Source organism: Erythrolamprus reginae, chromosome 2 (genome assembly GCF_031021105.1).
Source record: "Erythrolamprus reginae isolate rEryReg1 chromosome 2, rEryReg1.hap1, whole genome shotgun sequence".
Taxonomy (NCBI): Eukaryota; Metazoa; Chordata; class Lepidosauria; order Squamata; family Dipsadidae; genus Erythrolamprus; species Erythrolamprus reginae.
The window spans coordinates 43,400,881-43,428,851 of NC_091951.1; the positions used below are offsets into that span (position 1 = coordinate 43,400,881).

Genomic DNA, 27,971 nt, shown 5'->3' on the forward strand with positions numbered 1-27,971 from the left:
CTTCTCACCCTCAATTTTGCAACGACTCTCCTGCCTGCCTATTGCTGTAACTTTTTGGATCTTTAACCATTTTCCCACCTGGAGCAAGCAGTGACAGAACTGGGCAGGCCTGGATATATTCTCCGTATTTAAATTAAGACTGTTGTGTTCAGTCAGAATCACCTAGGACTGTGATGCCATATCTGCCAGCACACAAGCCGTTGAGCTAGCTCATCTCCAGTGTGCATATGCACACCGGCAAGCTGATTTTTGGCTCTAATGGAGATTCTGGGAGGGTGGCTTTGGCCTCTGGGAGGTGAGGGAGGACATTTTTGGCCTCCCTGGGCTCCAGGGAAGCCTCTGGAGCCTGGGTAGGGCGAAAAAGGGCCTACTGGGCCCACTGGAAATCAGGAAGTGGGCTGTTTCCGGCCTCTGGGGGAGCAGGGAGGCAATTCTTGCCCTCCCCAGGCTCCAGGGAGCCTGGGGGGTATGAAAAATGGACCTACCCAGCCCACCGGAAGTCGAGAAATGGGGCAGCAGTGGAGGTGGCATCATGTACACATGCGTGGGGGCATTGCGCAATAGCGTGTACGCATGCACTTTTGACACCGAGGGAAAAAAGGTTGGACATCACTGGCCTAGGAAAAACATGATGCAGTAATAATACTTACGTTAGAAAAACAGGAACTACTCCAAAACCAACATTTCAATATGTGGTTTTTGAACGAAATGCATTTATACACAGATGTGAATCTTAGAATTTTAATAATGGGGGGGGGAGGGGAGGGATCTGCTTCTAACCCAGAAGGAAGTACAGGTAATCCTAAGTTTACAGCCCCTATTAGGTTCAGATTTTTGGTTGCCGCCTTCATTGAGTGAGTCATCGTGTGACTAGACCCAATTTTATGACCGTTTTAACTGTGACTGTTAAACGAATCATGTGGTCATCAAAGTGAATCACACAGTTGCTAAGCAAATATCGTTCCCCCATCTGACTTTACTTGTGAGAAGCCAGCTGGAAAAGTTGCAAACTGTAATCAGATGGCCGCAAGAAACTCACAACCATTGTAAATTATTAGAGTTTGTTGCAGAAATGACATCCAGAAAGCACACACAGATAACTGAGTCAGTAGGATTCATTAACTTTTTAATATACATATAACACATAAGGGTAGATATGCAATAACAATGGCAGGTTCTCCAACGTAGTGGTAGTTAAAAGCGAAACACCAACAGAGAGGTGAATTTCGTTTTCAATTCTCAGCAGACAGACTAGTTTAAATTTCAGAGCTCAGAGCTTAATACATACTAAGAGAACTTCCTCTATACAGGGCAGTTTAAGCTAAGCCTAGGACACACCCAGACTCCTAGCTGCCTTCAGCAAAAACTGTTTCAGTTTCCAAACAGTCCTCTTTGGCTGGCCCAGTTGCCATGTCTTTTCAGTTATGAACTCTCATACACACTTGACATAAATACTTGCTGGTTGCTAACTGCCTGAATTGTGAACGTGTGATTGTGGGGGTAGGCAAGAGTCATGACATTGAGAATGGTCATCCCCCCCCCTAAGACTTTTTCTAACTTCGAACCGTTTTTAAACAAGCAGTCGTAAGTTGAGGATCCCCCGTACACAAAAACAATGGTCCATTATCACAGTGAATTGATTAAATTATCTTCTTTAAATAACAAGTGTTGAGATTAAAGGGAAATTAAGGAACCATTGTCCATCTCTGAGTCCTAGGTTCTAGGCCTGAGTTCTAGGCCGCTCTGAGACCGCAGGAGAAAGGCGGCCTAGAAATCCAAATCAATCAATCTTCCCAGGATAATAGAGCAATGCAGACTCTTAATTTATTATTATTATTATTATTATTATTATTATTATTATTATTTATTATTATTATTAATTGGATTTGTATGCCGCCCCTCTCCGTAGACTCGGGGCGGCTAACAACAATGATAAAAACAGCATGTAACAATCCAATACTAAAACAGCTAAAAACCCTTATTATAAAACCAAACATACAAACAAACATACCATGCATAAATTGTAAAGGCCTGGAGGGAAGGAATATCTCAGTTCCCAGAGGTGGGTTTTAAGGAGCTTACGAAAGACGAGGAGGGTGGGGGCAATTCTAATCTCTGGCGGGAGCTGGTTCCAGAGGGCCGGGGCCGCCACAGAGAAGGCTCTTCCCCTGGGTCCCGCCAAATGACATTGTTTAGTTGACGGGACTCGGAGAAGGCCCACTCTGTGGGACCTAACTGGTCACTGGGATTCGTGCGGCAGAAGGCGATCCCGGAGATAATCTGGAAAGTGCTTGGGCTTTTGAACCGAACAGGGAATTCCAGGCTCAGGTTTCTGGTCAGCCACGGAGGTCAGCTTCCAAAAACTGTTGTGGGATTGAATGAGGAGAGGCCTACTCTGTGCATTGTCTTGAGTTCCTAGGAGAATGTTGGCATAGAATTATAATATAGCCGCATGTCAAAATCCATTCTCTGCTTCTCTTTTTTCCAGTTGGCCAGAATCCCCATCTTTGAATGTTCTCAATTCTCCGATTGCAAGTCCTGTTTGGCAGTGAAAGACCCATATTGTGGCTGGTGTGTTCTTCAAGGAAAGTAAGACCTCATTTAATTCATATCCATCTGCTCTCATATGGGACATCTCCACTGACTTCCTGAAATTAACACAACACTGTCCAGAGGGTGAAGTAGATGCAATCCTAAAATCTCCCCCCCTCCTCCCCCAAAATGTTTTGCTATAACTCTGTGCTGGATGATCCTAAAGAAATATTTCATAGGCACCAATGAGGATTTTTGCATAATCTTTTGTTCACATGCAGCAGTAGTTCTGAATTCATATACAATGTTTTTGGAAGTTCTTCTAAACTGTAATTCAAGAAGTTGGTTATAAAGTCTCCGTAAATCCTAAACATTTGTTCCGTAATAGGTTTGGCAGGACATCGTTCTTACAATTTAGAAAGAACTGATTAAAATTCCTTGTTAAGTAGTTCATTATCTACTTCTGGAGATCATCTGAGGTTCCCAGACGACTTCATTGATTACATCTGTTCCTGGGATTTGGTAATTATGAGTAAATTAACTGAACAGCTTCTAAATCGGAAAGAAGAATCACTTCCAAGAGCCCATTATCTCTTGTTTCACATGCGGGTGCAAACAAATGTTACCAGGCAAGAAACATAAAAGGAAATTTATTGAAAATGATGTTCTATTTATATTTTCCAATGTTTTCTCGGCGCTGTTTGGAGAATTATGGTTGGAAGAAATTTCTAAAGGGAAAAAAAAAATTGTAATGGAAGCAGAAATGTGTAATAGTTATTTTGGTCTTGTTTTCTGAGTTGCATTCTTATTTCTGTATTATTTGCATTTATATGTAAGTAACGTAAAACATAAATTAAAAAGCTTTCTCTTTGCTTGCAAACATTCTTTAATTGCTGGTTTCTGTGAGGGATCAGAAACATTACGGAGGATTTGGCTTTGGAACCAGTGCTAGAGAGCTTCTCCAAATTAAACCAGCTTGCATATTAACCTCATCTAATTATTCCATAAGGCAGTGTTTCAAAAACCTTAGCAACTTTAAAATATATGGACTTCAACTTGCAGAATTTAGGGAGTTAAAGTCCAGACATCTTTTTCTGTTACCTTCTCCTATTGATATACAGTACTGTATTATGATTATATCATATTGCTGTTTGTATGTACACTGAGAGTTCATACAGGTAGTTCTTGACTTGAAACGGTTTGTTTAGTAGCCACTCAATTTTACAACAGCACTGAAAAAAATGTGACTTATGGCTGCTTTTCACAGGTACAACCTGTGTACAATTCAGATGCTTTTGGCTACTGGTTCGTACTTATGACTGTTCCTGTGCCCCAAGGTCACAAGCAAAATCGATGGGGAAACTGGCTTACTAACTTATCATCTGCAGTGATTCACTTAACAAATGTGGCAAGAAAGGTTGTAAAAATGAGGCAAAATGTCTCACTTAACAACAAAATTTTGGTCTCAGTTGTGATCGTAAATTACCTATACACTAATTCTGTGTGTATCCAATCATATTTGGCTAAAAAATAAATAATTTCTGTTCTGTTCTTCCTGTTCTGTTCTGTTCTGTTCTGTTCTTTCTGTTCTGTTCTTTCTGTTCGTTCTGTTCCTCCTGTTCTGTTCTTCCTGTTCTGTTCTTCCTGTTCTGTTCATTCTGTTCTTTCTGTTCGTTCTGTTCTTCCTGTTCTGTTCTTCCTGTTCTTCCTGTTCTGTTCTGTTCTTAAAGTTGCTAGGTCTTAGGGGCTTTGCAAGGGGATGAAAGCTGCATTCATTACTTTCCTTATACAGAAAGTATTTTTTCTGGGAATGGCCTGGATGTTTTCGGCAGGCAACCCTGTACAATCGCCTCATTCAAGAGTCTCATTGTCTGCCTTTATCTGTGTCTCTGCAGGTGTAGCCGTCGTTCCGAATGCACCAGGTTCCACGTGAAAGAGCAGTGGCTGTGGGGGTTTCACTCTGCCCAGCAGTGTCTCTCCATCCTGTCTCTGAGCCCCGCCAGCATCAGCAGGGAAGAGCAGAAAAACGTGAGCTGTGATCCATAACATTCCCCCTCTGAAGGAAGAGACGCCATCATGCGATGGTTCCTCACCCTGGATGGCGTGCACATCTTTTACAGGAAGAGAGAACGTGGAATCTATTTACGCTTTTGATATTGCTGCAAAATGTTAAAAGGAACCGAAAGAAGCTTGTTCAGGACAGGTGGATAGGATAGAAGCATAGCGTGGATCAAAAGGGAAGAGGGGGGAATGAACAGACAGGCAGAAGATGTTGAGTCAAATAAATCACTCCAGTATCGTTAGGTAGCAGCGCCCAGAAAACCCTACATGGCTTAGGACCAGGTTACTTACTGGACTGTCTCCTGCCTCATGAATCCCAGCGGCTGGTCAGATCCCACAGAAGTGGCCTTCTCCAGGTCCTGTCTGCTAAGCAATGCCGCTTGGCAGGATCTAGGGGTAGAGCCTTCTCTGTGGCAGCCCCAGCCCTTTGGAATCAACTCCTCCCAGAGATTTGTACCGCACCCACTCTTCTGGCCTTTCATAAGGTTTTAAAAACTTACCTCTGCCAGCAGGTTTTGGGCCGTTGAGCATTGGCATACTGCTCCGGCTGCCTCTGTTATTGTGATGGAAGGAATGGTGGATGATTGTTTTTAATAATTGAGGGTTTTAGATTAGATTTAGATGAGTTTTTAATGTTTGGATTTCTTACATGTTCTAATCTGTATTTATTTATTATTTATTGGATTTGTATGGATTTGTATTTGGATTTATTCTTGTTTTGTAAGTTGCCCTATGAGAAGGGCGGTCTAGAAGTCCAAATAATAAAAAAATAAATTTCAGCCAATACTACTTTCCAATCCTTTAGGAAATTGTCAGATTGAAGATTCACACTGAATGACAGTCCCTCTGCCTCTACCAGTTTAATTGAGGTTAGATCCTCAATCTTCCTTGTTCTAACTCACAGGTCAGCAACCCACGGCTCTGGGGCCAAATGTGGCTGTTTCATCCCTCTGCTGCGGTTTCTTATCGCCAGTCGGCTCCACCATTGATAAGGCTTAGTTAGGACAGGTGGAGGGGAAAGGACATTGCGCAGGAGGAGACTCTATGGTGGGGGAACCAGACTGCCCATCGGCAGAGGAAAAAGGACTCCATGCTAGGAGGAGACTCTATGGTGGGGGAACCAGACTTCCCATCAGCAGAGGAAAAAAGACTCCATGCTAGGAGGAGACTCTATGGTGGGGGAACCAGACTTCCCATCAGCAGAGGAAAAAGGACTCCAGGCTAGGAGGAGACTCTATGGTGGGGGAACCAGACTTCCCATCGGCAGAGGAAAAAGGACTCCAGGCTAGGAGGAGACTCTATGGTGGGGGAACCAGACTTCCTGCCAGCAGAGGAAAAAGGACTCCCTGCTAGGAGGAGACTCTATGGTGGGGGAACTAGATTTCTGTTTGGCAGAGGAAGGACGCTTTGCAATAGTAAGTTGCTACTGGTACTGGTATACCAATAGCAGCTGCCATGTTGAGCAATTTGCACACAACCACTCTGATACCAATCCTATGGGTGCCGCCATATTTTTTCTTCGATTTTGCTTCTGCGCAGGTGTGTCCACAGCAAGTTTTTGCTTCTGCTCATGTGCAGGAAGCAAAAATGCAATAAAATTGTTTTAAGGGTTTTTTTGGTTCAGGTTGTTTTAGAGTAATTCTGATTTCTGTGTTAAATATGTAATTTATATTGTAAGCCACTCTAAGTCTCAGGAGAAGGGCGGCCTAGAAATCAAATCAAACCAATCAATCAATCAGTCAATACATAGCTGTACTTATCTGTCTGCTCTCTGATTGACAGATATTCCTGACTTTTTCGGACTTGCCAACCTTACAGAACGGAGAGTCCTATTCGTGCTTTTTTGGAGAATATAAGAGCCCAGCTATATTGATGGGTTCAGGCATTATGTGCCCCTCGCCAGAGCCCAAGTATACTCCAAGTTTGAATGCAGAGACAGGTAAGTGACATGTTTGGAAAGATCTCGGGTGGAAATGCTTTAGGGAGAATAAACAAGCCTCTGTGCAAGAATGAAACGGAAAACAGTTTGCTTTATAATGGTACCAGTTGGTTCTTGAGCTTGGTGATATGAGATACAGTGCTAGAACAAACATCCTTTTTCAGTCTCAGGGCCACATATCTTTTCATTCTGTCTTGCTTCAAAAACGCAAAGCTGTGAGGAGAATAATTAATGGCATTACCCCAAGGCAGCGGTCCCCAAACTACAGCCCGTGGGTGAGTGACAGGAGCACATCTAATTTTCCATGAATAAAATGTGGTATTTTGTTACTAACTAATATCAATTATCAAAAAAGTTGCAAAAGTTTTTTTTTCTAATTTTGTCGTCCAGTTAATTAAATTCCCTCCTCAAAAAAGTACAACACCAATTATATTTCTAACTTATTAACCATTATGCCAAAGTGCTTCCTTCTTTCTTCATACATTTTTCTATAAGCCAAGAAAACCTTGTATAGCCAATCAGATGTTAACAAAAGAAAATTAAAAACAAAACATAAGCATATATGAATTTCAGACTTCGTCCCCCCTCTAAATAGTACGTTCCCATTTTGTTTTTTACTTTAAAATAAGGTATGTGCAGTGTGCATAGGGATTTGTTCATAGGGTTTTTTTATAGTCCGGCCCTCCAACAGTCCGAGGGACAGTGAACTGGCCCCCTGTGTAAAATGTTTGGGGACCCCTGCCCCAAGGCCTGAAACTGGCCTGGTATTTTACTCCCTAAGTTCCTGAAAAACAGGAGGAATTTTTTTTAACCTAATGTTCAATTTATGCAGGTGGATAGCTTAAAATATCCCAATGCTCAGAAAGGTCCAGAAATATCCTTGGAGAGGGGCAGCATATAAATCCAATCAATCAATCAAATCAATCCAACCCAACCATTTTAGGGGCATTCCATGGACTTTTTTCATTGCTCTAGGACAGTGTTTCCCAACCTTGGCAACATGAAGATATCTGGACTTCAACTCCCAGAATTAATTAATTAATTAATTAATTTATTAATTAATTTATTTATTTGATTTATTAGATTTATTAGATTTATTAGATTTATTAGATTTATTAGATTTATTAGATTTATTAGATTTATTAGATTTATTAGATTTATTAGATTTATTAGATTTATATGCCGCCCCTTTCCGTAGACTCGGGGCGGCTCACAACATAATAAAACAATTCATAACAAATCTAATAATTTACAATTTAAAATTTAAAGTAGTTAAGAAAACCCCATTTTTAAACAGACATACCTACAAACATACCATACATAAATTATATAGGCCCGGGGGAGATATCTCAATTCCCCCATGCCTGACGACAAAGGTGGGTTTTGAGGAGTTTACAAAAGGCAAGGAGGGTAGGGGCAGTTCTAATCTCTGGGGGGAGCTGGTTCCAGAGAGTCGGGGCCGCCACAGAGAAGGCTTTTCCCCTGGGGCCCGCCAACCGACATTAGTTGGCCGATTCTGTGGGACCTAATCAGTCACTGGGATTCGTGCAGCAGAAGGCGGTCTCAGAGATAATCTGGTCCGAATGCTGGCTGGGGAATTCTGGGAGTTGAAGTCCAGATATCTTCAAGTTGCCTAGATTGGGAAACACAGTGATGGAGGATCTTTATTTTCCTCAGGTGCCGAAAGTGCATGCGTGCTGGCTATCGCATATGCACAAGTGCCCACACCCATAATTCAATGTCTGGGGAGGGCAAAAATAGCTTCCCCCCTCACCCCCCGGAGACCATTTGGAGATTGGAAAGACAATTTCCTGACTTCCGGTGGGCCCAGTATGCCTGCTTTTCGCCTTCCCTGGACTCCAGAGGCTTCCCTAGAGCCTGGGGTGAGCGAAAAATGTCCCATTCCCCCAGAGGCCCTCCAGAAGCCAAAAATGCCCTCTAAGAACTTCTGTGTGAGCCGAAAATCAGCTGGCCGATGCACGCTGGAACTAAGCTTGGGCAATGGAAAAAAAAATCCTTTAAAGTTTTCAGATCGCATTTAAACTCCAATTGGATTGGATTTCAATCCTCCATCATTTTAAATCTATACTGGATCGGAATAGAATAGAATTGAATTCTTTATTGACCAAGTGGGACTGGACATACAAGGAATTTGTCTTGGTGCATATGTCACTACAATATAACACAAAGGACAGCAGTAATTATATGTGGAAGTACAGCAGTACTACATGAGGAAGTAAAAGTCAATTACTACAAAAACATTCCCTTTCATCTTACTACACTACTTTACTTCATTACCCATTGATTTATGATCATTTTTAAGATACTAATGAATTATTAATTATTTGAATAGCAATGCTTAATTAATTGATTGTCTAAGTTAGACTATCCACTGTTGACCTCACCCGATTCCTAAGAGGTCAGTAAGGGGTGTGTGTAAGTGCACCAGCTTGCCTACCATCCCTGTCCTAATATTTTCCTCTTATTAATAACCATCTCATGTATATAAACAGTGTTATAAAAATATGACTTTAAAAGATATGTAAAAAATTTATAAAAAATTATAAAAAATATGACTTTAGCAACCGAGTTGTCGAAGCGTGGAACTCATTACCAGACTCCGTGGTGTCAATTTACAACCCCCAACATTTTTCCCTTAGACTATCCACGATTGACCTCACCAGGTTCCTTAGAGGTCAGTAAGGGGCGAGCATAAGTGCACTAGGGTGCCTTCCATCCCCTGTCCAATTGTCTCTCCTATATTTTATATATCTTTTCTCCCGTCCATATATCCTTTCCTCTACTCTTCATTGATGTATTCTATTCTCATATCTCTTCTTCTATCCCTTCCCTGATATTTACTACTACATGTTTTTATTCCCTTTAACTTTCCATTTGTATTGGACAAAATAAATAAATAAATAAATAAATAAGTAAGTAAGTAAGTAAGTAGGTATGTATGCTACCAATATGTACTTGACAAAGTAAATAAAATAAATAAAGTTCGCCATCCCTGCTCTAAGAGAAGACACAAAGCCTGCTGTAGGTTTTCTATAGCACAATTCATTTTCAAGCTTAGGTAAGTGGTGGGCTTTGAGTAGGTTACATTCAGCCCTCAGTTTAGCCCTCTGAGTGAGAGGGAGGGAAAAAAGGATGCTGGAGAATGGATACTACCACCACATAGTTTTAATTTTGTGTCCCAGCTGTCTGTGGCTCCACAACCCCCCCCCAAGAGGAAACAGTCCTCAACAGGGATCAGCCCTCCCTATTTCAACAGACCCTCCTGCAAAGCCAGATTTAAGTCATGATAGGTATTAGTAACTTGGGAACCATAAATGTTGCAGCCTCATGAATGTGGTTCGGATCACTATTGTGTTAAAATACTAGCCTTGAAGAAGCTTTCTTTCTTTCTTTCTTTCTTTCTTTCTTTTTCTATCTATCTATCTATCTATCTATCTATCTATCTATCTATCTATCTATCAGATTTGTATGCTACAATAACTGAATTTAAACATGCCTGGGATAAACATACTATATCCATCTTAAGATAATATACAGGAAATAGTATAAGGGCAGACTAGATGGAACATGAGGTCTTTTTCTGACGTCAATCTTCTGTTTCTATGTTTGTATATTTAGCTTCCCTTCAGCGAGTTCTCTGAATAACAAGTAGTCCTCGACATATGACCCCACCCATTTCTGCCATAAGTCGTCGACACTATTAAAACTAGTCAGTCACACGACCAACCTGATTTAAGCGTTTTTGAGGCAATCATTTGGCGAACACTGCAGTTGTTAAGCAAATGCATGGTTCACTATGGGTGTGTGTTGCCAGAGGAAGAAAGTGTTGGTTTTCAGGAAAATCATTGTAAAAAAATTGTCACCTGGCCACAGGATGCTGTACACAGCCTTAAATGAGGCCATGTTGCCGAGCGCCTGAAGTTTGGTGACAATCCAGGTCATAACTAGTTTTAATTAGTCTACTAGTTTTTCTCATCATTCCTTTCACCCATTTCCTCCCATGTTGACTGTATGACTGTAACTTGTTGCTTATATCCTAAGATTTTTATTAATATTGCTTCTTCATTGCTTATTTGACCCCTATGACAATCATTAAGTGTTGTACCACATGATTCTTGTCAAATGTATATTTTCTTTTATATACTCTGAGAACATAGGCACCAACACAAATTCCTTGTGTGTCCAATCACACTTGTCCAATAAAATTCTATTCTATTCTATTCTATAAGTAGACCAAACATTGGTCTTCAAATGGTTGCTAAGTGACCGGTTGTAAGTCAAGGACTGCAGTATCTATAATTCTTCCTGTTTATCTTATCTTTGGGACCGCCTTCTGCCACACGAATTCCAGCAATCGATTAGGTCCCACAGAGTTGGCCTTCTCCGGGCTCTGTCGACTAAACAATGTCATTTGGCGGGACCCAGGGGAAGAGCCTTCTCTGTGGCGGCCCCGACCCTCTGGAATCAACTCCCCCCAGAGATTAGGATTGCCCCCACCCTCCTTGCCTTTCGAAAGCTCCTAAAAAACCTACTTATGTCACCATGGGGAAACTGATACACCCCTTAGCTACTATGGTTTTTTATGTATGGTTCATTAGGTTGTGTGACTGTTTTTATAATTAGGGTTTTAAATTGCTTTTAACATTAGATTTGTACACTGTGTTTTCCTGTTGTGAGCCGCTCCGAGTCCTCAGAGAAGGGCGGCATACAAATCTAATAAATTATTATTATTATTGTTATTGTTATTATTATGTATGTTAGTTAAAGCATAGACCAGGGCTCCCCAAACTTGGCAACTTTAAGTCTTGTGTACTTCAACTCCCAGAATTCTCCAGCCAGCAGAGCTGGCTGCAGAATTCTGGGAGTTGAAGTCCACAAGCCTTGAAGTTGCCATGTTTAAAGACTTCTGGCCTAGACAGAAGAAGCAAGAAATATTGTTATGCAAGTCCCTCATACAAACTCCAGCTGCAGATGCTGTTTGCTGTGCCACCACCTTTGAAGCCTGCCTGATTTCCATTTTCAGACCACATCACCATTCAGCTGGAGGTGCGCTTCCACGACATCTTCATTGCCTCAACAACTTTCTCCTTTTATGACTGTTCTGCGGTGGCTTCCGTGAGGAGATCTGCACCGTACGTCCATGAAGAGACTTTTTCCTTTCCCCAGGTTGCCTCCCCTCCCCCACCATTGCATTCTCGACTTTGATTTTGTTGGGTCTACTCAACAGCTGTCGCGTTCTTGTCCTTTAGGTGCCAGGGATGCGTGAGCAGCCGTTGGGGGTGTAATTGGTGCGTCCATCAACACCTCTGCACCCACAAAACTGTTTGTGAAGATGGAGCCATGATCTACAATAAAAAGGTAGGGGTTTTTTTTAATAGGTCTTTCTGTGAGCCGCCCCGAATCTTCGGAGAAGGGCGGCATACAAGTCTAATTAATTAATTAATTAACTAATTAATTAATTAATTAAGAAAGAGAAAGAGAGAAAGAAAGAGAGAGAGAGAGAGAAAGAGAGAGAGAGAAAGAAGGAAGGAAAGAAAGAGAGAGAGAAAGAAGGAAGGAAAGAAAGAAAGAGAAGGAAAGAGAAAGAAGGAAGGAAAGAAAGTGAGAGGAAGAAAAGAGAAAGAAAGAAAGAAAGAAAGAAAGAAAGAAAGAAAGAAAGAAAGAAAGAAAGAGCCTCGGTGGTGCGGTAGTTAAAGTGCAATACTACAAGCTACTTCTGCTGATCACTGTCTCTCAGCAGTTTGGCAGATCGAACCTCACCAGGCTCAAGGCCTTCCATCCTTCCAAGGTTGATAAAATGAGGACCCAGATTGGTGGGGGGCAATATATGCTTAGTCTCTGTAAACCATTTAGAGAGGGTTGTAAAGCACTGTGAAGCATTACATAAGTCTAAATGCTATTGCCAAATGACAAAACTACACCTCACCTATTTTGGCTAATGAAGATCATGTGAAATGTTAATACCACTTTATAAGGCCTTGGAAAAACCAGACTTGGAATACTGCATTCAGTTTTGGTCACCAAGATGCAAAAAAGATGTTGAAACTCTAGAAAAAGTGCAGGGAAGAGCGACAAAGATGATTAGGGGACTAGAGGCTAAAACATATGAAGAACGGTTGCAGGAACTGGGCATGGCTAGTTTAATGAAAAGAAGGACCAGGGGGAGACATGATAGCAGTGTTCCAATATCTCAGGGGTTGCCACAAAGAAGAAGGAGTCAAGCTATTCTCCAAAGCACCTGCGGGTAGAACAAGAAGCAATGGGTGGAAACTAAACAATGAGAGAAGCAACTTAGAACTAAGGAGAAATTTCCTGACAGTGAGAACAATTAATCAGTGGAACAGCTTGCCTCCAGAAGTTGTGAATGCCCCAACACTAGAAGTTTTTAAGAAGATGTTGGATAACCATCTGTCTGAAGTAGTGTAGGGTTTCCTGCCTAAGCAGGGGGTTGGACTAGAAGACTCCAAGGTCCCGTCCAACTTTGCTGCTGTTGTTGTTGTTGTTGTTGTTGTTCTTCTTCTTCTTCTTCTTCTTCTTCTTCTTCTTCTTCTTATTATTATTATTATTATTATTATTATTATTATTATTATTAAATTCACAAAGCAACTGCGTTGGGTAGGATTAGTAGCAAAAGGAAACCAGGCCTCCAAAGAACATGGTAGCTGGACACTATCAAAGCTGACTCCAGCCAGAGCATAGCAAAAAACCCACAAAGAAGCAGTGAAAGATAGGAAGAATTGGCCCATAAAATCGCCAAGAGTCGGACACGACTGAATGGATTATCATCAGCACCAAAATCAGTCTTTTCCTGTGAGAATGATGACAGTGGGGGATTGGTGAATACAAGTGTGTTTACATATTCAATGAGCAGCCCTAGATCCAAAAATGCTGGGAATGAAAAGATAGTTTGTTCCTAAGCTTATAAGAACCTTAGCTCAGGTGGACCATGAGTCTGATTTAGAATATCAGATCCTCATAGAGACTTGAATATTTCTGGACACAATAACAACAACAACAAGTTGGAAGGGACCTTGGAGGTTTTCTAGTCCAACCCCCTGCTTAGGCAGGAAACCCTACACCACTTCAGACAAATAGTTATCCAACATCTTCTTTATACAACTTTATGCACTTCTATTTCTACTCGTTTTTCTCATCATTCCTACCATCCTTTTCCTCCCACTTAGGACTGTATGACTGCAACTTGTTGCTTGTATCCTAAGATTATTATTAATATTGATTGTTTCTTCATTGCTTAGTTCAGTGTTTCCCAACCTTTTTTGAGCCGCGGCACATTATTCATATTTTCAAAATCCTGGGGAACACTGAAAGGGGGGGGGGGGCGTGGGGGCGTGGGGGCGGGCTAAAGAAAAGTTTGGACAAAAAACCCCTCTCTCTTCTTCCCTTTCGCTCTATTTCTCCCTCTTTCTCTCTTTTCCTTCCTTCCCTTCTTTCTCTCTCTCCATCCCTCTTTCTTTCTTCCTCTCTTTTTTGCTCTCTTTCTCTCTCCCTCCTTCCCTTCCTCTATGTCTTTCTCTCTCCTTTGCTCTCTCTCTCTCTGTCTCTCTTGCTATCTCTTTGTTGCTTTTTTCTCTCTCTTGCTCTCTCTCTCTCTTTCACTGTCTTGCTATATGTCTCTTTCTTTCTCTTTGCCTCTCTTGCTATCTCTCTTTCTTTCTCTTTCTCTCTTTCTCTCTCTCTGTCTCTCTTGCTATGTCTCTCTTTCTTTCTCTTTCTCTCTCTCTCTGTGCCTCTCTTGCTAAGTCTCTCTTTTTCTCTTGCTAAGTCTCTCTTTTTCTCTTGCTATGTCTCTCTTTCTTTTTCTCTCTCTCTGCCTCTCTTGCTATGTCTCTTTCTCTCTCTCTTTCTCTGCCTCTCTTTCTTGCTCTGTCTCTCTTTCTCTGCCTCTCTTGCTATGTCTCTCTTTCTCTCTCTCTCTGCCTCTCTTGCTATGTCTCTCTTTCTTTCTCTCTCTCTTTCTCTCTCTCTCTTTCTCTGCCTCTCTTTCTTGCTCTGTCTCTCTTTCTCTGCCTCTCTTGCTATGTCTCTCTTTCTTTTTCTCTCTCTCTGCCTCTCTTGCTATGTCTCTCTTTCTCTCTCTCTTTCTCTGCCTCTCTTTCTTGCTCTGTCTCTCTTTCTCTGCCTCTCTTGCTATGTCTCTCTTTCTCTCTCTCTCTGCCTCTCTTATATGTCTCTCTTTCTTTCTCTCTCTCTCTCTCAGCTGACTGCAAGCGGGAGCCCTGACGGCGGCAGCTGGACATGCTGCTGGACACCGTATATGCCAGGCCCGCAGCGCCAGCATGTACGACGTCTAGCAGCACATCCAACCGCCACCGTCAGGGCTCCCGCTTGCAGTCAGCTGAGAGAGAGAGAAAGAGCGATCCCTCTCGCCGCCGCCATCGCCCCGCGACTGCCTGCGGCCGCTGCGGGCCCCCCCCCCCCACTCCCATCGGACACTTGCCGTCGACGCCAGAGGAGCTCCAGCTGGGCGGGGCGCTGCCGGTACTTCCGTCTTGGGGCTCCCGCTCGCAGCTGTCAACCGGCTCCTGCTCGATGCCGCAGTTTTCGGCGCTCTCCTGCTGGGTCCCAAACAAGGAAGGCGGAGAAAAGGCGCGAAGAATGGAGCTCTCCTTCTTCCTGCCTTCCTTCTTTGGGGCCCAGCAGGAGAGCGCCGAAAACTGCGGCATCGAGCAGGAGCCGGGGGACAGCTGCGAGCGGGAGCCCCAGGACGGAAGTACCGGCAGCGCCCCGCCCAGCTGAAGCTTGACGGCACACCTGGCCATGTCTCGCGGCACACCAGTGTGCCGCGGCACACCGGTTGGGAAACGCTGGCTTAGTTAACCCCTATGACTATCATTAAGTGTTGTACCTCATGATTCTTGACAAATGTACCTTTTTCTTTTATGTACACTGAGAGCATCTGCACCAAGACAAATTCCTTGTGTGTCCAATCACACTTGGCCAACAAAGAATTCTATTCTATTGTATACAAAAGTTATACAACTTCTCAAGTGAACCTGGGAGATTTTGCTTCCTGCGCATGCACAGAAGCAAAATCTCGCTGGGATGCACATGCGCACAGGCCAGACACCCAAAGTTGCATGCACAGCACGGCAAGAGCAGCAACCCCCACCTGGGGAGGAACCCACCCCTGGTTGGTGTTGTACATACTCTTGGTCAGTTGGAGGATGATGAAGAAATTGAGGACTCAGATACAGATAGTGTTTATGAATTAGTGGTGGGCCCGGGGTTACAGGTAGTAGAACAGGTGGGAGGCCAGCCACAGGATGTGGCTATAAGTCCAGAATCTAGCGAGGAAGAATCAGATGTTCGATGGGTCAATCCTAAATTCAGAAGGGTCCAAAAACGTAAAGAACAGGTGTTTGGAAGAAGATATTAAGGGGAGGAATGGGTTAAATACTGTACTGATGTATTTGGTACGTCAGGGGGTCAGTGGGGAAGAAGGGTGGAGTTTCAATGTTGTAGGGCTAAAATGAAAGGTTTTTTCCCTTCGGCTTCCAAGCAAGCAAATGCATTCTGTGCTATTTTACAGTAATTTCTGCTGTTCGTGAATCATGTTGTGAGCAAATAAATCTTGTTAAACGGAGAAGACTGGGAGGAATGTATGAGGAATGCAGTTAAGAAAGATAAGGGGGAGGAAGAGGAATGTGGCAGAATGAACTGTAGTGAATACGGAAGGGAAGAGAAATAAAAATGGAGTTTCTTGGTTTATGAAATACTGCCTTTAGTAAGAGTTATTTGTAATAGATAAAGTCCTACCAGAAACCAGAACAGTTGGTACTGCAGAAGCCCAACTACTGTCTTAGGATGTCCACTATCACAACACACCCTAACGTGGTTCATTTGTTTGGGGGTGGCATTCAGCATGGACCCAGCCAACAGTGTGACTGAGCTGGTTTTATTTATTTATTCAATTTTTTATGCCACCCTTCTCCGTAGACTCAGGGCGGCTTACAACATGTTGGCAGTAGCACTTTTTAACAGAGCCAGGCTACTGCCCCCACAATCCGGGGTCCTCCTTTTACGCACCTCGGAAGGAGGGAAGGCTGAGTCAACCTTGAGCTGGTGATGAGATTTGAACCACTGACCTGCAGATCTAGCAGCCAGCTTCAGTGACCTGCAGTACTGCACTCTACCTGCGGCGCCACCCCGGCTCTTTGTGGTTTGGCATGTTGTATGAACTCAGCCACAGAGCGTGGCCTCCTCCTGATCCTGTTTTCACCCTATCTCTTCTCTGTTTTCTTTCACTTCTCCAGACTCAAACACTGGACTCCAGCCCATTCCCTTCCTCGGCCACTCCAAGCACAACGCAGGCCTCTTTGCCTATTTTGGCCACGGAACCCCCTACGCTCTCCAAAACACCAGGGACTACTTCCATGCCTTCTCCTACCACCGTTCCCATTATCTACACTAGCCTGCCAGCCACTTCTGCCCCGCCGACTACTTTGGAGCCCGAAACCCTTACTTTCACAGAGGCGCCTCTGTCCACCCCGAGTATTGTTACTTTGCTGGAGACAACCCGGGATTCTTTGACGTTGCCTCCCACTGAAGTGCCCACTACCGTGATGGTCGGCCCTACCTCAGTCTATCTCTCCAGCAGCCAGCTGGAGATACTTTCTACCGCGGTGCAGCCTACTTCGGAACCGGCTACGGATCCAGAAGACGGCTCTACCGACTCTTCGACTGCCATGTATAGCACACCCCAGCCGGTTCTAGAGGGAAGGACTTCTTTCCTCGAAGCCGAAAGTTCCTCCACTCCGTCTTCTGCCCCTGCGTCTTCTCCCCTCACCCCTAACCAGACCGGAAGCCCTCCCACGTCTACTAGCCTACCACCCATTGACCTGGAGACTGAGCCTCCCATTCTCGAGTTGCCTTATCCTACCGACCTTCCAAAATGGCTTCCTCCCGAAGACATCGCAGAACCGCAGGAGAGTGAGGAATGGATGGTTTCGCTGCCGCCCGAAAATGACACCTCCTCTTTCTCTGCCTCCATCCTTCTCTCGGGGGACGGGGACTCCTCTGAGAGCGACGTCTCTGATTTTCCTCGAATCCTGAACCAAGCGCTAGATTATCAATATGATGCACCTGGATTTCTGGAGTTGGTAAGTCTCATGCTTCGCTTCCGAATGCTACAGATGTTATTGCATGGTTGGTTGGCCGGTTTACTCTGCATACACATACAGGGGGGAGCACAGGGGGAATAGGAAGTTTGTGCACTATTTATTGAATAATTAACAGGTTTTTTAAATTGTCCTTCCTTCTCTAGTACCTTAGTATGATCCTTAATAACTGTTAAAATAGGAAATAATTAAATAGTATGTTTTTACCCATTAATGCTTTAATCATTATCTAGAACTGAACTTTTATAGCAATGAAAGAAAATTGAGCTACTTGCCTAATCTGTTATCATACTGAACCTTGTGGGTTCAGGACAAAACCTTAAAATGTTCCCGTGCTCCTCAACAAATAATGCTGTCTGTCATTAGTCCTTTATGTGGCTAGTCAAATAATGTGTCTTAAAAAGAGTCCAAGCACCTATTTGGGTTGGTAAGCCACTCCCACCCAGTCACATGACCTTTAAGCCACCTCCCCGGTCACATGATTGTCAAGCCACTCCCACCTGGTGACATAACCATCAAGCCACATCCACAAAATAAGCCACGCCCACAGTGTGGCAGTAAAATTTTTGGCAGCCCACCCCTCTTGCAGGCAGTCCTCAAATTACAGCCATTTGTTTAGTGACCATTCAAAGTCACAACGGCACTGAAAAAACAGTGGCCATTTTTCACACTTTATGACCATTGCAGCATCCCTAATGGTCATGTGGTCCAAATTCAGATGCTCGGCAATGGGTTGCGTCAAATGCCGGGAAATTAGGAGATTCATGAGGATAAAAATTTATGGCAAACTTAAACTTTCTCCAAGAATCTGAACTACTAATGGTCAAATGGAAATTAGCGACAGTTAAGAAAGGAATTCAAGGTGGGCTGGACTTAGATCTCTTTCAGACATACAGGGACTCAAGACTGATGAGGCGTTTGACCCCCTCCCTCAGGCTCAGCCTGGCCACCTCCTACTGGATCATAGTTTATGAAGACTTCTAGTGTCCCAGTGTCATATGATCATCTTTTGCAACCTTCTCAAGGGCAAAGTCAAGGGGGGAAGCCAGATTAACTTAACAACCATGTTACCAACTTAACAAATGCAGTGATAAGCCGTGACAAGAGAGGTCGTAACATTCAACTATTAGCAACTGCCTTGCTTAGTAACATAAATTTTGGACTCAACTGTGGTGACTCATGAGTCAAAGGACCCAGAGTGGGCCTTCTCCGGGTCCCGTGAACTAAACAATGTCGTTTGGCGGGACCCAGGGGAAGAGCCTTCTCTGTGGTGGCCCCGGCCCTTTGGAACCAACTTCCCCCAGAGATCAGAATTGTCCCCACCCTCCTTGCCTTTCGTAAACTCCTTAAAACCCACCTCTGTCATCAGGCATGGGGGAACTGAAATATTCCTTTCCCCCTAGGCCTACACAAGTGATGCATGGTATGTTTGTGTGTGTGTTTTGCTTTTTAATAATGGGTTTTTAGTGACTTTTAATTATTAGATTTGTTATACATTGTTTTTATTACTGCTGTGAGGCGAGTCTGCGGAGAGGGGCGGCATACAAATCTAATAAGTAAACTTCTTAAAACCCACCTCTGCCGTCAGGCATGGGGGAACAGGCATGGGGGATTCTTTCCCCCTAGGCCTTTACAATTTACACATGGTATGTCTGTATGTATGTTTGGTTTTTATAATAAGGTTTTTTTTAGTTATTTTAGTATTGGATTGGATTGTTACATGCTGTTTTTATCATTGTTGTTAGCCGCCCCGAGTCTACGGAGAGGGGCGGCATACAAATCCAATCAATCAATCAATCAATCAATCAATCAATCAATACAAACAAACAAACACTTGTACTCTTGTCCTTCTGAGGCAGCCTAAATTTTATCCCTGCTAAGCAACCCCAATTGATAAAGTGGGCTTAGGTGAGAGATGAAAGGTGAAAGTCATCCAGCGAGCTTCCATTGTCAAAGTCAGCTTGGCCCAGTAATCTTGGTCCAGTATCTTACTTTTTGTGCAAGATACATGTGAGGGAAAAGAGAAGCCCTAAACCATTGTTTTCAACTACCGGTAGTTGTTTTCAACTCCTAGCAACCACATAGAATTTCTTCAAGGTGATCTATCCTTAGCTGCTTCTTGCTGGATTCATCACCGCTATAACTGAGTCTATCCGTCGGGCTACTAGTCCTTGAACTGACCACACCCACAGGATCAAACACAACCCTGATTGTGGCCCTCAAATGAAATTGGGTTTGACCCCCCCTGGTCTATGCCGAATCCTCTTTTACTCTCTTCAGTGTGTTTGTGTGCTTTCAGACGGAGGAATACAGCTGGGGGCCCGAAGCCTGTCCGTGTGTGACGGGCATCCAGGGATCTTCTTTGATGCCGGTCAACGTGCAGAGAAAGATCACCCTGATTGGACAAAACTTTCACCTCTATCAGGCAAGACTGTGTCCGCGTTGTCAGGTGGGGGAGGGGTGTGTTGTGATCCTGTGCTCTATCTGGAGGGTGTGTAAACCCAATGATGTGCTGGAAACCAACTTGTGAAATCCAATTATTAAATTTTTTTGGAATTTTGCTTTGCAGAACCGAGCCACTAGGCTAGCATTTAACAGGTCTATGACGGTAATAACAATTTGATTGATTGCCTAGCTTAGCGCGCCAATCAGATGTTCTGCGCGGATTGAAATGGAGCAGGGGTGAAATTCAAAAATGTTTACTGCCATTGCTATGAGTGTGGCATGGCCATCTTGCCTCGGTGGGCATGGCATTTCAAAATCTCCATTCCTAGCCAACGGTGGTATTTGCCGGTTTCTCAGCTCCTCAAAATTTCCACTACTGCTTGAATTGAATTTGTTAGATTTATAAGCCGCCTTTCTCCAATGGACTTGTGGCACTGTATAGAAATAAAACCAGAACTTGACCAGAACCGGTCAGAACCTGATGAATATCACCCCTGAAATGGAGCCAGCAGGGACAATTCTTAAACATGTACAAGCTCACTACTGCTTGCACCTTTTATACAACTGTCCTATTCCTCCTGCAAAAATTAATTCTATGAATTTTGTTGGTGATGATTGTGAAAGGAAAGATGAAATATGAAGTATATTTCTGCTCTGTGTAAAATAGAGCAGGGGTTCTCCAACCTTGGCCACTTTAAGACTCGTGGACTTCAATTCCCAGAATTCCTCAGCCAGCTTGAAGTCCACAAGTCTTAAAGTGGGGCAATGGGGGGATTGTGGGGGCAATAGCCTTGCTCTGTTAAAAAAGTGCTATTGCTAACATGTTGTAAGCCGCCCTGAGTAAGGAGAAGGGCGTCATAAAAATCGAATAGCTAGCTAGCTAGATAGATAGATAGATAGATAGATAGATAGATAGATAAGATTAGATTAGATTAGATTAGATTAGATAGATAGATAGATAGATAGATAGATAGATAGATAGATAGATAGATAGATAGATAGATAGATAGATAGATAGATAGATAGATAGATAATTCTCACTCACCAACCACTTGTTCAGAAGTTGTGACGGTGCTGAACAAGTGACACTTACAACCAGGCCATAAAGTCACTCCATAATAAATAATACTGTTAAGAATGAAAATGCACATGCAAAATTTATGAAATGTTCAAAGTGATTTGGAAATAGAGTAGAAAAAAATTCTTTATTGGCCAAGTGGGATTGGAAACACAAGGAATTTGTCTTTGGTGCATATTGCTCTTGCTGTACATCAAAGAAAAGATAAGTTTGTCAAACAATGATAAAGTACAACACTTAATGATAGCCCAGGGGACAAATAAGCAATGAAATCATATTAGGAACCAGTCAATACAAATCGTAAGTGTTAGATCCGTGCAGGGATATAAGCAACAAAGTTACTTGTCATAAAGTCATTAGTGGGATGTGATGATGTGATGAGTGATGAGATGTAACTTGAAATACAGTATTCCCTGGATTTTCGCGGGTTCGAACTTCGCGAAAAGTCTATATGTACCACGGTTTTTCAAAAATATTAATTAAAAAAATACTTTGCGGGTTCTTTCCCTATAGCACGGTTTTTCCCACCCAATGACGTCATATGTCATCGTCAAACTTTCGTCTGCCTTTAATAAATATTTTTTTTAATAAACTTTAACAAATAAACATGGTGAGTAATAATCTAAATGGTTGCTAAGGGAATGGAAAATTGCAATTTGGGGTTTTAAAGTGTTAATGGAAGGCTTGTGATACTGTTCATATCCAAAAATAGTGTATTTACTTCCGCATCTCTACTTTGCGGACGGTCTCGGAACGCATCCCCCGCGAAAAGCGAGGGAACACTGTAGTCTAAATGTCATAGTGAAGGCTGATGCATATGCCCAAGGCTAGCTCAGAAAAAGTTAAGAGAGTTACATGGGAGGTTTGGAAAGGAAGGCAGCAATCTCATTCATAAGAATCAACTCTGCTTTTCTTTCCCCTTCAAGGATCAGTTTTTGGACTACGAATGTGTCTTGGTTCTGGAGGGGAAGACTTTGTCGGTAAAGGCTTACATCGATCAAAATGAAAACGACCCCTCCATTTTCTACATCACGTGCAACTTACATCAGGTAAAGGGCTTCATGGGAGCAGAGCCACCATTCCCCTAGCTTTGCTCTCAACCTTTGTTTATTGATTGATACTCCGATTTTCCTTATTTTTATAAATAACTCAAGGCAGTGAACACGTCTAATACAGGTAATCCTTGACACACAATTGTTTATTTAGTGAGCGTTCGAACTTAACAACAGCGGTGGGAAAAAAGGCAACCAGTGACCATTTTTCACACTTATTTTGGTTCATGTGCGATCAAAATTTGGATGCTCTGGCAACCGGCATGTATTCGTGACTGTTGCAGTGTTCCAGAGTCATTTGATCCACTTCTTTTGTGTGACCTTCTGAGAAGCAAAGTCAAAGGGGAAACCAGATTCTAATTCAAATTCAAAGCCGTGTTACTAATTTAACAACCGCAGAGATTCGCTTAACAGCTGTGGCAAGAAAACTTGTAAAAAGGGCCAAAATTTCACTTAACTGCCATCGTACTGAACATTATTATTATTATTATTATTATTATTATTATTATTATTAATTACATTTGTATACCGCCCCTCTCCGAAGACTCGGGGCGGCTCACAACAGTAATAAGAAACAGTGTAACATTGGGACAAATCTAATAATAAAAACATATAAAAACCCCAACAATTAAAAACCATACAGCACATACATACCAAACGTGAAATATAAAAAGCCTGGGGGAGATGTCTTAGTTCCCCCATGCCTGGTAATACAGGTGGGTCTTGAGTAACTTGTGAAAGACAAGGAGGGTGGGGACCGTTCTAATCTCCGGGGGGAGTTGGTTCCAGAGGGCCGGGGCTGCCACAGAGAAGGCTCTTCCCCTGGGGCCCGTCAAACGACATTGTTTAGTCGACGGGACCCGGAGAAGGCCAACTCTGTGGGACCTTATCGGCCGCTGGGATTCGTGTGGTAGAAGGCGGTTCTGGAGGTATTTTGGTCCAATGCCATGTAGGGCTTTAAAGGTCATTACCAACACTTTGAATTGTGACCGGAAACTGATCGGCAGCCAATGCAAGCCGCGGAGTGTTGTAGATACGTGGGCGAATCTAGAAAGCCCCACGATGGCTCTCGTGGCTGCATTCTGCACGATCTGGAGTTTCCGAACACTTTTCAAAGGTAGCCCCATGTAGAGAGCGTTGCAGTAGTCGAACTTCGAGGTGATGAGGGCATGAGTGACTGTGAGCAGTGACTCCCGGTCCAAGTAGGGCCGCAACTGGTGCACCAGGTGAACCTGGGCAAACGCCCCCCTCGCCACAGCCGAAAGATGATGTTCCAATGTCAGCTGTGGATCGAGGAGGACGCCCAAGTTGCGAACCCTCTCTGAAGGGGTCAATAATTCCCCCCCCCCCAGGGTAATGGACAGACAGATGGAATTGTCCTTAGGAGGCAAAACCCACAACCACTCTGTCTTGTCTGGGTTGAGTTTGAGCTTGTTGACACCCATCCAGACCCCAACAGCCTCCAGGCACCGGCACATCACTTCCACTGCTTCGTTGACTGGACATGGGGTGGAGATGTATAACTGGGTATCATCAGCATATTGATGATACCTCACCCCATGCCCTTGGATGATCTCACCCAGCGGTTTCATGTAGATATTGAATAGCATAAACTGTGGTCTCAGTGGAAGCCAAAAGGGAAGGTTTATCTGTACTCCTTCCTTCCCCTATTTTCCCCACAACAGCCTTGTGGGCTGAGTTGGGCTGGGAGAGAGAGTGGCCTAGCTGGCCTTATGCCTAAAGTGAGATTAAAACTGTAGTGGGGTTTGAATTAGTTTGCTACCAGTTTTTGCGCATTCCAGGTGGGTGGGCGGAGCCTCCCGCTGCCATCACTGGATTAGAACTCTAGGCTGGTGCCTCAACCACTAGACCAGATTGGCTCTCATATATATATACCAGACATCTCCCAGAAACCAGTAGGAACCCACAGAGTTGTCCTCCTCCAGGTTCCATCGACTAAGCAATGCAGGTTGGCGGGACTGCGGGGGAGGGCCTTCTCTGTGGCTGCCCCGGTTCTATGGAACCAACTCTCCCCTGATGCCCGTATTGCTCCCACCCTACTGGCCTTCTGAAAGGCCACGAAGACCTGGCTCTGCCGACAGGCCTAGTAGCCATGAATTGTACATCTTTCATGGCCAAACTGTAAGAATGGTGTGTATGTATATGATTATGTCTTTTTTTAATAAATGGGTTTTAATAAATGGGTTTTATATTATATTCAACTTCTCTTTTTGCTTTGTATCTTTTGTATTGTATTGTGATTTTGTAAGCCGCCCTGAGTCCTTTGGGATTGGGCGGCATAGAAGTCGAATGAATGAATGAATGAATGAATGAATGAATGAATGAATGAATGAATGAATGAATGAATGAATGAATTTATGAATGAATGAATGAATGAATAAAATGTTACATCTATAGATTATAGTTGTCGGCTATGAAAAAGTTTGTCTGCCTTGGAATATGATGCCTGGTGGGGCTGAGAGGCAAAAAAGAAGTTGTGATGCTCTTTCAATATACCAGGGTGACTCGACAGAAAAATCACACATAACCCTTCCCTGGTACAAGCTGATACACGAGATGAGCCTGTAGCCATAATGGCTAAGACCTTTGCCTTGTAAAGCAGAGGCCCCAGGTTCAAATCCCAGTAAAAGGATACAGCTACCCAACGGAGGCAAATAAGCCTGAAGGAGATCTATAGAAGTCTCCCTTCCTTTTCATTATCAGCATATGTGTGTGTGTGTGTGTGTGTGTGTCACATGTTTTTGCTGAATTTGAAAATTAAGGGAAACTAGGATCTATTTCGGCCTTGTTTTGGCCTCATCAGCTAGCCATACCCTCACTGAGACTTGAACCTGCAACCTTTGCCTTGTAAGGCATAGAATTAACCTCTAGGCTACAGAATTCAATCCTTTCAGCTCTGTACCAGGGAAAGGTTACCTATTTTTTGTGTTGAATCACCCTGGTATATTGAAGGAACATCACAGCTCCTTTCTTGCCTCTCGGCCCACCCCAGGGCCATTTCCAAGACAGTTAATTTATTCATAGCCGACAAACTATATTCTGTATGTGTCACATGTTTTTGTTGAATTTGAAAACTAAGGGAGACTAGATCTATTTCGGCCTTATTTTGGCCTTATCAGCTAGCCATACCCTCACTGGGACTTGAACCTGCAACCTTGGCCTTGTAAGGCAGAGAATTAACCTCTAGGCTACAGTATCCAATTCCTTCAACTCTGTACCAGGGAGGGGTTACATATTTTTTGTGTCGAATATATATACAGTGGTACCTCATGATACGAACCCCTCGTCTTACAAACAACCCAAGATACCAACCCGGGGCTCAGATTTTTTTTGCCTCTTCTTACAAACTTTTTCCTTCTTACGAACCCGCCGCCGCCAAAAAGCCTCACCGCCCGGCTGTCGCTTTTTGAAACAGCCGGGGGGCTTCCCAGCGTCCTACTGAACCCGAACACCAAACCCGAACTTCCGGGTTTGGCGTTCGGGAGGCCGCCGAGAAGCCCCCGGCTGTTTTAAAAGACGACAGCCGGGCGGCGGGGCTTCTCAGCGGCCTCCCGAACGCCGAACCCAGAAGTTGGGCAAAAGTTCGGGTTTGAGAGGTTGCTGAGAAGCCCCGCCGCCCGGCTGTCACCTTTTAAAACAGCCGGGGGGCTTCCCAGCGTCCTCCTGCACCCGAACGCCAAATCCGAATTTCCGGGTTTGGCGTTCGGGAGGCCGCCGAGAAGCCCCCGGCTGTTTTAAAAGACGACAGCCAGGCGGCAGTGCTTCTCGGCAGCCTCCCGAACACCGAACCCGGAAGTTTGGCAAAAGTTCGGGTTCGGGAGGCCGCTGAGAAGCCCCGCCGCCCGGCTGTCACCTTTTAAAACAGCCGGGCAGCGGGGCTTCTCGGCAGCCTCCCGAACACCAAACCCGGAAGTTCGAGTTTAGCGTTCGGGTTCAGGAGGACTCTGAGAAGCCCCCCCGGCTGTTTCAAAAGGTAACAGCCGGGTGTCGTCGTTTATTTGCGTTGGGTTTTTTTGGATGCATGGATTAATTGACTTTACATTGTTTCCTATGGGAAACAATGTTTCGTCTTACGAACTTTTCGTCTTACGAACCTCCCCCCTGGAACCAATTAGGTTCGTAAGACGAGGTATGACTGTATATTCAAATATTCTCATTGAATATTTCATTTGCATCACTATTCCATTTGCACAACAGCATGTGAAATTGACTGTCAGTCAGTGTTGCTTCCTAAGTGGACAGTTTGATTTCACAGAAGCTTGATTTACTTGGAGTTACATTCTGTTTTTTAAGTGTTCCCTTTATTTATTTTTTTGAGCAGTGTATAGCAAGAATTGGCCTAAAAACGCAAGTTCCAGGTGTATTTATAAATGAAGAGGCCACAGCCCTTGCAATCTCCAGAACATTTAAAATTTAATAGTTTTTAAATAAATTTTAAAAGTTCTGGAAATCGCAATGGCTGTTGTTGCCTCTTCATTTATATTTAAAGGCCACCCACATTGCTTGAGTGATTCTCAGTGGCTGCCAAAGCAGAGCCAAAGAAGGCTGGTTATAAAGTTGGTAAAAATCTGTCACCAGAAATATGTTACTCCCCCGCTTCAATATATAACAGCCAAGATACAAAGGAAAATAGAATGGGGGAGAAACAGGAAAGCCAGTGAATTTCGGTGACCAGCTGGAATATTCAACTATGAAAAACCTCTGGAGAAGGAAGTAGCTGGTCTCAACTAAACCGATGCAATAACAAAAGATCAAGTCCTGGCATATCTCTGGCAAAAGTATGAAAGTTCTGTGCCACTTTCTGCCACGATACAATTTTGACTTTCTAATGTAGCCTACAAATCGGGGAATTCTTGCTGTTGTTAAATGCAGATACTAAAATTAGGTTTTGCTAATTTTCTGAGACTGTCCAAAGTCCTATAAGTGTAGCTAAAAAGAGTAAACCTTCACACTAGTCCAGATGTTCCTGTCATCAGCTGAACTAATTGGAGAAAAGTAAGAAGATGAGTGTTAAAACGATCTAAATCAGATTGTAAAAAAGAACATTCAAACCATCTGGAAAGCAGTTTTAACAAAAGGAAAGAATCTTACACCGTTTGGTTTTTGTTTCTGAAATCTGAACTGCGAAAAGCAAGAATCTAGAAGGCCAACCTATTTCCCCAAGGCAGAATTGCATTATTCTTTCCTGTTATTATCGATGGCCTCATTGATACACGAAGAGGAAAACCCAAGGAATACAAACAACTTTCAGAGAGGGAAAAAAACCACCCCCTAAACTCATAATATCAGCTCAGTGAGTATATTCAACTAGGCACATACCATTTGCTCACTGATTGCTCACAACCAGTCCTTGCATTTACAACCAGTGTAGCACTCTGTTGGTCAGGTGATCAAAATTCAGGTGCATGGGTTAACTGGTTTATAATAATAATAATTTAATGATAATTTATTAGATTTATATGCCGCCCCTCTCCGAAGACTTGGGGCGGCTCACAACAATGATAAAAACAATATTATAGTGACACAAATCTAATATTAAAAGAAATAACTAAAATAGAATAGAATAGAATAGAATTTTTATTGGCCAAGTGTGATTGGACACACAAGGAATTTGTCTTGGTGCATATGCTCTCAACGTACATAAAATAAAATATACATTTGTCAAGAATCATGTGGTACAACAC

At 43.4% G+C, this 27,971-nt stretch overlaps 1 protein-coding gene across 1 annotated transcript in view; it reads left to right on the forward strand.

Annotated features, from left to right (window-relative positions):
* PLXNB1 (plexin B1) overlaps window positions 1-27,971 on the forward strand; it is a 160,377-nt gene that overhangs the window by 54,173 nt on the left and 78,233 nt on the right. The window contains exons 4-11 of the mRNA XM_070738026.1: window positions 2,489-2,589; window positions 4,428-4,560; window positions 6,376-6,532; window positions 11,577-11,685; window positions 11,803-11,911; window positions 16,828-17,673; window positions 19,991-20,116; window positions 22,141-22,263. Of these exons, the coding sequence (XP_070594127.1) occupies window positions 2,489-2,589; window positions 4,428-4,560; window positions 6,376-6,532; window positions 11,577-11,685; window positions 11,803-11,911; window positions 16,828-17,673; window positions 19,991-20,116; window positions 22,141-22,263 (1,704 nt within the window). The remainder of the gene's footprint in view (window positions 1-2,488; window positions 2,590-4,427; window positions 4,561-6,375; window positions 6,533-11,576; window positions 11,686-11,802; window positions 11,912-16,827; window positions 17,674-19,990; window positions 20,117-22,140; window positions 22,264-27,971) is intronic.